The 11,767-nt window shown below is 34.4% G+C and overlaps 1 protein-coding gene across 1 annotated transcript in view; it reads left to right on the top strand.

Annotated features, from left to right (window-relative positions):
* Positions 1-1,946: 1,946 nt before the first annotated feature.
* LOC112527939 (cation/H(+) antiporter 18-like) overlaps positions 1,947-11,767 on the top strand; it is a 19,975-nt gene continuing 10,154 nt past the window's right edge. Inside the window, exons 1-4 of the mRNA XM_025138802.1 lie at positions 1,947-2,138; positions 2,696-3,697; positions 3,774-4,351; positions 4,434-5,060. Coding sequence (XP_024994570.1) covers positions 1,947-2,138; positions 2,696-3,697; positions 3,774-4,351; positions 4,434-5,060 — 2,399 coding nt within the window. The remainder of the gene's footprint in view (positions 2,139-2,695; positions 3,698-3,773; positions 4,352-4,433; positions 5,061-11,767) is intronic.

The following is an 11,767-nucleotide window of genomic DNA, read 5'->3' as shown; positions in this document are numbered from 1 at the left end:
TTCGTTTAGTTTATCATCAGAGGCCATAATAATTAGTAAATAGTTTAAAACAACAATAAAATATTTAGAAGATATTACAACTGTTTTATTTTGATTGGATGGATTCAGTTGATTATTCAGGAGTATTTTGTTTCAATATAACGTGAATTTTCTTAGATATATTTTTGATAAAAAAAAATCACAATTCTAATTAAATATCGGATGTGATATCTGTAATTAATTTATTCATAATTTTTTCTATATTTTTAAAACTCAATATTTAAATTTGTATAACTAACTGTAGATAAATATAATCAAATAATGCAGTGTAACGTAGTTGAAAAGGAATAAAAATGAACAAAAAAGGCAAGTAAAAAAAAAGAAAACCGAATCCATTCGTTAATGAACTATCTAAATAAAAATAAAACACAATCCATTCGTTATTTTAATGGACATTATTAACAACCAATGTTTTTCATCGCTCTCTTCTCGGTGACCCAACATCTGTAATCAAAAATAGGATTGTTTTTAAATGATTAAAGAATTAACAAGTGTAGAGATTGGATTTTGATTTTAAAACGGGTTCAAGATGGATCTATAAGTAGAGAAAACCCAATGCCTATATTTTCTATAAACTCCACATCCCAACCCCACAGGGTACTTCTTGCTTTGCTTCTCTCTGTCAATTTCACTCTTTCCTCTTTCCTCTTTCTTTGGAACCCCGATCTCCTTCTTATTTGCTTAATGCTTTTTCAGATCATTCCTAATCAACCACTAATCTGCTTATGATCTAAACATCCCTTCAACCATTTCCTCACTTTTCGTCGATTTCAGGTATATTTATCTCTTTAATTCTGTGGGTGTTTTCGAGATTCGTTCATGAATGTGTATCGCACCCACATGAAATCTTGTGTTATTGTGTTGAAACTGAAAAGGGTTCGAGTTTTTACGTCGATTTTAGGGATGGGGGGTCGGTTTGGGGATGTAGGGGTATCCGAGTAATTTCACTAACATGCAAATATAGCATTGATTTCAAACGAGGGTTTTTGACGGACAATCGAGACACGTATCGTTTTGGTAGTTTGCAGGTTTCAGAAGTCTATTTTGGGGTCTGATTAAATCAGAATGCAGAATTTTATTCGACACTTGTTTGACTTTCCTATCTTATACAATCATATTCAAGAACGCATCTTTCTTTGAATCCTTCACACAGAATCTTGATCAAAATCACTCAAAAACACAGCTTAGAAATCGACTTGCAAATTCTCCATTGATTTCCAAAGACGGTTTTTCAGGTTCGATTTTGGGGTCTGAAAAACAAGAATGTGGGAACTTTCTTGAACATTTTCTTGATTAAGCTTTCTTTTCTTTAATCTCATATATTCAAGAAACTGTATGTATATATATATATATATGTGTGTGTGTGTGTGTGTGTGTGTATATATATATATATATATATCTTTCTTTAACCCAAGATGGTCTTTGGCTCTGGTTAGAGATCTTGTTGCTGATGTTTAGGAATGGTGTATGTTTGTATTATGATAGAATCATATGGGTGTTTCATAATTTTTGAAATAAATAAGTAATAAATTATGTGGGATTCGAAAAGTGCTTATTTTGTCTTTTTGTTTATAATGGATTTGGTGTTACTTTGATGCTGGTTGGTCTTTTCAGAGCATACCCAAGTCAGGTTTACAACCTAATTAGTAGCAAACATACCAACTTCATTTGTCTCATCCACTGTTGTGTTAATCAGTAGGGAACTGCACTCGAGACTATTGAAGCCATTTTGGCCTATACGGTGTAATTTGGCTCGAGCATAGGACTCACTTGTGGGTGTGTGTGGGTCCTATGCTTCAGATTAGTTGGTCGGTTGGGCACTAGAGTTTGCTGTTTAAGAAACTTGATATATGATGAAAGGTTGTAAACTAAATTTCAGTGCTTTTCTTTGTATATCGCAGTCGAAAATGGCGTCCAAAAATACCACGTGCCTACCCCCTATGAAGGCTACATCAGAAGGGGTATTCCAAGGAAACAACCCGCTCCATTATGCGCTTCCTCTCGTAATTCTTCAGATTTGCCTGGTTCTGGTGCTCACTCGTGTTCTTGCCTACCTTCTTAAGCCGTTAAGGCAGCCTCGAGTCATTGCTGAGATCATCGTAAGTCGCTTTCAATAATGTTTTCTCGAATCTTTTTGTAGTTTAAGCAATCGGGTTATCGACTTGGTGTACCAGCTGTTCGTTTTCGATTATGATATGCTGTTATCGCGGTCTTTGTGGGAAAAAGATCACTTTTTATATGATTCCTTGATTAAAATATACCAATAATGGATGATATAGATCTAGACAAGTAAAGAAAGACATCAATTCTGTTGTGTTCTTTATCACAAAGTCAAAAACAACTTCCACATGATGATGTGTTTGATTCAATTATACTTCTTGAATTCATAAAAAATAAAGCTAAGTTTTTCTTATTCCGTTATTTATTATTCCGTCTACACGTTTGCTCACACTCCGACGTATCGGTTGTCCTCAAATCCTATGTTTCTATCCACCAATCATATTAAGACACATTCGATCCGTTTAGAAAAAAAAATAAAAAATAAGAATTAAATAAAACAATGAAATGTCTTTATCTCATTGGTGTGAGATGACGTGGGATATACAGTTTTGTTTGGTCTATGTGACGAAATTCGATGTTGATTTTTTGTTGGCAGGGTGGGGTTTTACTGGGTCCATCGGCTCTAGGCCGTAATACGGACTACCTTCATGCGGTGTTTCCGGCGAGGAGCCTGCCGGTGTTGGACACGTTAGCGAACCTCGGGCTTCTGTTCTTTCTCTTCCTCGTTGGACTTGAGCTCGACTTAAAGTCTCTTCGGCGAACCGGGAAGAAAGCGCTGGCGATAGCTGTTGCAGGGATCTCGCTTCCCTTCATCTTAGGAACCGGTGTTTCCTTTATCCTCCGTGGGACCATCGCGAAAGGCGTCAGCCAAGGCCCGTTTATTGTTTTTATGGGGGTTGCAATGTCCATCACGGCTTTCCCAGTGCTAGCTCGGATTCTAGCTGAACTCAAGCTTCTGACCACCGATGTCGGTAAAATGGCCATGTCAGCAGCTGCTGTTAATGACGTGGCGGCGTGGGTCCTACTTGCTCTTGCCGTCGCGCTTTCTGGCACCGGCCGTTCACCGCTTGTTGCACTGTGGGTTTTCTTATCGGGTTCGGCTTTCATTGTTCTATGTTCGTTTGCCGTCCCGCCTATTTTCAAGTGGATGTCTCAACGGTGCCCTGATGGCGAGCCGGTCGACGAGCTCTATGTTTGTGCCACTCTCGGCATGGTTTTGGCTGCTGGGTTTGTGACGGATACCATCGGGATTCACGCGCTTTTTGGGGCTTTCGTGGTGGGGGTTCTCATCCCGAAAGAAGGAGCTTTTGCGGGGGCATTGGTCGAAAAAGTCGAAGATCTCGTTTCCGGCCTATTCCTACCGCTTTACTTTGTGTCGAGCGGTTTAAAGACCAATGTTGCTTCGATCAAAGGGCTTCAGTCGTGGGGCTTACTTGTTTTGGTCATATTCACAGCCTGTTTCGGGAAGATTGCTGGCACAGTTGGGGTTACGATGCTGTGTAAAGTTCCGTTCTCGGAAGCGCTTGCCCTCGGTCTTTTGATGAACACGAAAGGATTGGTTGAACTTATCGTTCTCAATATCGGAAAGGATCGTGGGGTATGTTCTTTCGCTTTTTGTTTCTAATCCGTATGCTATCGAACATTATACGTGTATTTAAAACCGAACATTTCAGGTGTTAAACGACCAAACGTTTGCGATATTGGTTCTGATGGCACTTGTCACGACATTTATCACGACGCCTTCGGTTGTTGCGGTGTATAAGCCGGCGAAAGCCCCTGCAAAATCGGAATATAAACACCGAACGGTGTACAGGAAAGGATCCTCCACGAGTCCGTTCCGAATGTTCTTCACTTTCCACGGTATTAGAAACCTACCAACAATGATCAATCTCATCGAGGCCTCACGTGGAACTGGGAAGAAGGAGACACTTACGGTCCATGCGATGCACCTCATGGAGCTCACAGAGAGGTCTTCGGCTATACTCATGGTTCACAAGGCCAGGAAAAACGGGCTCCCGTTCTGGAGGAAAGATCCTAATGCGGACTCCGACCAGATGGTGGTGGCTTTCGAGACGTTCCAGCAGCTGAGCAAAGTAACGATCCGACCGACAACCGCCATTTCCGCCATATCGAGCATGCACGAAGATATCTGTAATGGGGCTGAGAGCAAGAAGGCCGCCATGATCATCCTCCCATTTCACAAGCACCAGCGGCTCGACGGTCTGCTCGAGACCACTCGAGCCGAATACAGGTACGCGAAAGGGTCTAATTTGGCAATTATCAACGGTTTAACGGAATTAGATTTTAAATTCGATGTTTTTTTATAATTTCAGGCACGTTAATCGCAAGGTTTTGGAGCATGCACCGTGTTCGGTCAGTATCTTGGTAGACCGTGGTCTCGGAGGGAGCTCGCACGTGTCCGCAAGTAACGTAGACTCTCTCATTACGGTTCTGTTCTTTGGTGGTCATGACGACCACGAGGCTTTAGCATATGGAGCCCGTATGGCCGAGCACCCCGGAATCAACCTAGTCGTGGTCCGATTTATTCTCGACGGTAACGTCAAGTCGGGTTCAGTGAGTGTCGAGATTGACGAACCCGGCACCATCGAAGCTCGGTCAATGGACGACGACGTGATCGAGGAATTCAAGGAGAAACTCATGAAGGACGGCACGAACAAATACATCGAGAGGGTGGTCCGTGACGCTTACGAGGCAATTGAGATTATTCGTGAACATAGCCGATGCAACATGATTTTGGTCGGAAGGATGCCGGAAGGCGAGCTGGTGGCGTCGATGAGACGGAAAAGCGAGTGCCCCGAGATGGGACCGGTCGGAAATTTGTTGATATCCGGGAAGATCATGACGACGGCATCGGTGTTGGTGGTCCAACAGTACCATACTCAGCTTTCGATGCATTCTCTGGCATCTTTGAAGGAGGATGAAACCACTGACCAAGGGGAATACGACTCTAACTAATTCCCGTGTATCTCTTAAATCGGACCAGTCAAACTGGTTGATCCTATTAAGTATGGATCCGGTCTGTTAATTTAAAATTAACAGACCAGATAGCTTATCATAAAGTGGGAGGGAGTGGTTGTGTAACAAGTTACATTTGTGAGTTTGATTGTATGTAAATCCTTTTTCTGAATCACTGTAATTATGTACAAAAAAAATTGTACAATTTTCTGTATTTGCTTTATCTCCCAAATAAAGCTATGAGAAAACAATTAAATATCAACTTTTGTTACAAGTGTTATAATATAAATGAAATATAACAACAGAAGAAACAAGTAGATAACTACAAGATATTTTAATTTAATTTAATTTATCAAGGTTGAGGTTTAATTAAAAATGTATTTATTGATTGATTTTAAATATTAGTGAGAAGAAAAATCAGTGGGATTTGATTAATGATGGATGCTCTTCCGATCCTATTTTATTTAATTATAATTTATATAAATATATTCCCTTGAATTAAATATTTGATGGTCAACTATTCACCATCAATTCGTAGTTGAAAAGGGGGACATATTCCCCACATTTTCTAGGATTTGGATTTTCTAATTTAAGATCTTAAAAATAGTATTAAATTTTAATAGTCGCGGGAAACCAAGAATATGCCTATTTTAAGATCTTAAGATAATGTAATAATATTAAAATAGGAATAATTAAAGGAAAAATAGGAAAATGCCAATTGGATATTCTTATTGATTTAATTAAAATATATCATTTTTATAAATATATTATTTAAAAATATGTTTTTTATAATTAAAAGTTGGGTAGTTTTGTAATTTTAATATTTTTTTAAGGAGTTTTAATTTCTTTTATTCCTTTTCCTCTCACATCTGGAACGAAAGTATTGGGAGAAAACTTATAATTATTTTCCTTTCATTTCTCTCATATTCGGGAACACAACTTTTTGTACCTTTTTCACTTTTCCTCTATTTCCTTTCTTTTCTTTTGTAGAAGAAGCTTCGAGAACACAACGTAAATCTATTAAAAATACTTCATTTAACGTTAGGTTATTTTGGTCATTTGAATATTTTTTCTATGTTGGTTTATTTTTTGGTATTTTAGTGTTTTTGATTAATCAGACTATAATTTTTTTATAAAAAAGATTAATACATAGAAAATTATATTATTTTTTTCATTGTTTATGATAAAATAATTAAATATTTTTCATATAATTCGTTGTTTCATATCTTTGGTCTTTATAGTTTTAGTTTTTTATTAATTCGTTTTCTGTTATTAACGTCATTCAAGTGTAAGTTGTTGAGTACTCCTCACATGATAATATTTTATTTCTTTTTCTTCATTAAGGATTAAAGGATTAATTTTTTTATAGGACCAAAACTATATTAGGCTACTTTTTACCAAATAAATTTATGTGATTTTATTAATAGAACGCTAACTTTATAAACTTATAGTAATATGTAATAACCAAAAAAAAGAAAAAGAAAAAAAGGAAATAAATTAATTGTAATTTAATGACAGGAAACTCAATGGTCATGAAATCTACGATCATTAATTATGGCTTATCGTTTCATATTCCGTGAAACAGCCGATTACTAAGTATATATATGGGGAGGTCTTCAAGCATAGAGATGACAAATTCTCGGGGAAGGAAACTCGTACAAGAGAGGTGAAAGATGAGGATGATTTAGTGAAGCGCAACAAGTTTGATGCGTTGTTTTGGGAGAACATGAGGAACTTCGAGGAACGGTTTGGAGTTATGACCTGTATGGTGAGTTACACGTGATTTATTTTTAAAATGGTTGCATGCCTTATTTCTTATTATCCACAAGTTGTTTGAAGCTTCTCGAGATTTTTGATATGTTATATATGCGAGAAAAGTGCGATATTTTTATAATATGTGTTTTGTGTACTTGTGTGTCAATGGGGATGTACTACGGTATGATTTTGTAAAGATGAGCATGCTTTGTGAGCTTGTCTAAGCCGTAAGTGCGAACATGTTGTGTGAGTTCGCCAGGTAATGCTGTGTGAGGTAGACATCTCCCATGACGCTGTTGCTTTGTGATGCAGACACACACTATAATATATTTATTTTGTGAAAATCATTATTCTCATCAAGGCATGCTAAATTTATGAAGCTTCGTGAAAATTGTTTTTTATAAAAGTTGTTGTTCATGCATGAAAATCGTGGATTCACTGGGCCTAAGGCTCACCCAAAACTCTTTTAAAACTTTTTCACCCAGGCGACAATTAGACTGGAAAGAAAAGTTGGATAAAGAGACAAATAAGGATTAGCATCAAAGAATGACATGTGCAGATCAATGCATTGTTATATCGAGCAACGTATGTTCGTCATGATTGTAAGTTTAGATAGTGATATAAATTGTAAGATTAGAAATTTTATTTCCGCTGCAATGTAAGTGTTTGATTTTGGGATACTAGTTTTGATATATATAAGTATTTGAAATTTTGGGATGTTACATAACATATATATATATATATATATATATATATATATATATATATAAGACATGCATTTTATCATTAGAAAACTGAAGGATTATATTTTTTTATAGGATCAAACAATTAACTATTTTTAGGTTATTTTTACCAAACAAATGTATGTAACTTTATTAATAAGACGTATAATTGTTTAGTCTCATAAGTCCTTCGATTATACCAAACAAATGTATGTCTTATTTACATACATTTGTTTGGTAAAAATAACCTAAAAATAGTTAATTGTTTGATCCTATAAAAAAATATAATCCTTCAGTTTTCTAATGAAAAAAGAATTAAAATACTTCTATGTGAAAGGTACTCAACAACTTGCATTTAAACGATATTAGTGTAAGAAATCGAACTCATAAAATACTAAAATTATAATGAAATATAAAAAACTAATTGTATTAAAAATATTTAATCAAATTTGAAACTTATTATGTAATAAAATATATAATTATTGTTGCTTTTTAATACATTTTGCCATGTGTTGAGTTAATTAAGCTATTATGAAGTGTCATAAATACTTAATTTATTCCAAAAAGTCCAAATTTATTTAAAAAATATAAAAAAAATCAGTTTTGTCAACTAAACAAAAACCTTGAAAAAATAGATTATTTATTAGATTAAACTACAAATTTGGTCCCTTGGTTTGTTATAAATAACACTTTTTGTTTGTCTATACAATTTTGAAATTATAAGATGGTCATTATGATCTGTAAAAACATTTGAATTTGATTCCTCTCTAACGTTAAAGAAGGTGCATTTTTATCCTTTTTCATTTTTTTTTTGTCTTTTACCCAATCAAAAACCACAAGGACCGAAGTCATAAAATCAATTTTGATATGGTAAACAACGAAAAAAATCAAGAAAAGAACGTAAATACGCTTATTTTAACAGAAACCTTTAACGACTAGTTCTGTTAGGTTTTTATCCATTCCTACTTTTTTTATGCCAATGTTGGTGACCGGATATAATTCTCTTCAATTATTCTTGGTAAGAGGAAGAGCCCAAACCCGAATGTTTTTTTAAAACCACCATGGTTATTTTGTAATTTTAAAACTGTGGAAAAAAAAACCCTAAGGGACCAAAATTTGTAATTTAGAGGCCGTTTACTAAACTCTTATTCCGTAAGTACTTATTGAGCAATTTTCCTTTACCGGATGAACATGACAAGAAGTAAGAATCTTACCCGGTAAGAGCGATGATAAGAACGGAGAGTCTTACCCGGTAAGTGAGGTTGACGACTCTTACCCGGGTAAGCACTTACCAGGTAAATTGTCGCATAAGATACGTTTTGATGTACCACAATCTTGTCCGATAAAATAAATTATAGTGTTGACTTTTAATGGTAAACGCTTACTGGGTAAGCATTTAAGTAAACGACCCCTTATTCTATTTATTTTCATGAGCACAAAATAGTGTTTAGTTGTTTAAATTCAAAAAAGGCAGCTTTTAACTTCAATTTTCCCTCTATTTTAACAAATTTTTAAATACAAATTTGACTAAAAACAATCCATTAAATATAATAATTTTCCTTTTGCTTCTGAGTTGAAGTTACATATTACTTTTTTCTCAAATTATATTGATTTTTTTATTTGTGTTATAAAAAATAAGATATCAATGGATAAAATAAATTAGTTGTTATAAAAGGGTCACGTTATGCTATGCGACATATTAGGGGGAGAGGTTCAAGGTTATCTATAATTGATATTTGAATATGTTTGATAGAGATGGTCAAGAATCGGCATATAGATTTGGTCTGATACAAAGCGTAAAAATTAGACTGACCCAAAACGAAGATTTAAGGCTTGATTTGGCCCTAGTTGATTAAACGGGGCCCAACGATGTTGAATCGGTATTTTAAGGTGGGCCTAACAAAACGTGTACTAGGGCTGGGTAATGTATTTTCGGTGGAGGTTCAAATGAGAACAACTCCATTTTAGGGAAAACGATAGCACCCTTATCACATATGATAATATATGTAAGAGGTCTTGGTGGTATGCAAATGACGTAGCTTGCGAACTAGGTCACGCCAAAGACCATCTACGTCTATGATTTAGTATCACATCAATAAATTATCACATGTGATAATACACGTGTAGGACCCTAGTGGTGTACGAATGACTTGGCTCACAATCTTGGTCATCTATGTTTCTAATTTAATATCACATGTGATGAAATATAATATCAAGTGTGACTGACTATTAATAAATGGAAAATCGAAAAAACGAGAAAAATATGATCGTTTTTTTGGTGTTATTTGTTTCTTTTGAATTCTGATCAAATTTCTTTTCTTTTCAATTGGAAAAATAGGGGGTGATATATTTTTTAATTTAAAAATAAAGTTGTAACCACCTCTTTAATGACATCCATCGGATCAATTAATCTAACAGTTGACTTAGTGTTTTTGGGTTTTTCTTGAAAAGCTCTCTCTCTCTCTCTCTCTCTCTCTTTATATATATATATATATATACACACACACACACACAAAGATGAAGGATCATGTAAGAATATGAGTTAAAGTGAGAAACATAAGAAAAGATCTACACTTTTGATCACTTTTAATCTCACTCATCCTTGAATTACGTTTCTCACCGGATTAATCTGGTGCATCTCATTATTGTTGATTTTCTTTTGTTATTGATCCTAGGTTGGAGATTTCTTCTTATCATTTTCACCGGAACTCAACCCACACACACACACACACACACACACACACACACACACATATATATATATATATATATATATATATAATCCTCTTCTTTTGCAAACCGCCCAAAAGTTACAAACCGTACAAACAAGGGCATCTTTGTCATTTTACTTGATTCATATTTTAAGAATAATTATCTTCCTTAAATATATCATATGATACCAATTTAATCAGATTTATTTTACGAATTATTACTTCATTAAAAATCTCAATCGGTTGTCATATGTAACTGATATCCTAACACTTTTTCTAACCGCTTTCTTTTTTATATGAAACCAAACCACTTATTGTTTCTCATATGAGACAATAACAGTTTTAATTTTATACCAAAGTTGTTTCACTTATAAAATAACACATTAACTTTTAAGTTTGTGAATGTTTTGTTTCTCTTATCAAATCTTATCTCCAACGCAATTGATTGATTCGGATATTCATTTTTCGCATGAAAGTGGTGCAGACAATTACATTTACTTTTGTTCGTCAAGGTCAACGATGGGCAAGGGGTGAGAAAGATGACTGACAATAGGGTAAGAGTGGATTTAACAAGAGACCAGTGGTATCCTGTGCAACCACTTAACTTGTTTGTCGTAATGTAAATCGTTGTATGACTCTTGAAGGTGATACCACTAACTTTTTCCCGTGCAATCATAGCTGAAGTTGTGGCCAGAAAATTGAGAAAGAAGAAAGAGAATGAAGAATGGAAGATGATGGTAAATATGGTTCATTTGGAAATTGAATAAATGAATATATGAAGGGAGAGAGAGACTCAGGGGGTGTTTGAGATTACTTATAAAAATAACTTATTGGCTTATTTCGGTAATAAGCATTTTTGAGTGTTTGGATAAACAACTTATATCAGATTACCAGTGCTAAACCGGTAATAATTTTTTTTTGAAGAAGTTCAATCATTCTAACTTATAATAAGTTAATAAGAACTTTTTTTGTAGAAAAAAATACGTTGTTTCAAATAACCAATCCCAAACACCCTCTTAAGTTTCAAGATGGGGGGAGAAGAAAATTAATAAGGAAATAAATATAAATGGAAATTTTTAATTAATGATTAAATTTAAATTTTAAAATATTTTAAAATGTCTTCTAAAATTGTCCTTCCCTTTTTTTCATTGATTAAAATTTATAGTCATACCAACCATTATTCAAAAGAACGAACACTGTAGATGGGATTGTACAGTTTATAACCTTTGGACGGTTCTCAAATGATTTCTCTCTTTTTATATATATACACTAGAAGCGTACTCGCACAATGCAGCGAGATACATAGTGTTTTTAATATTTAATTTTATTATTTATCTCTGTTGATGTTATAATATGGCTTTATGTGATTTTGAGAAAACGATGATGTTTTTATTTTTGAATAAAATATATGTTTGACGATATCATAAAAATTTAACAAAAATATATCGATATTATATCAAATTAACTATTTGAAATTCTTCATTTTTTGTGTAATTTTTTAAT

Source organism: Cynara cardunculus, assembly GCF_001531365.2.
Source record: "Cynara cardunculus var. scolymus isolate 2C chromosome LG 15, CcrdV1, whole genome shotgun sequence".
Classification (NCBI taxonomy): Eukaryota; Viridiplantae; Streptophyta; class Magnoliopsida; order Asterales; family Asteraceae; genus Cynara; species Cynara cardunculus.
This window is presented reverse-complemented; position numbering and strand designations above follow the sequence as displayed.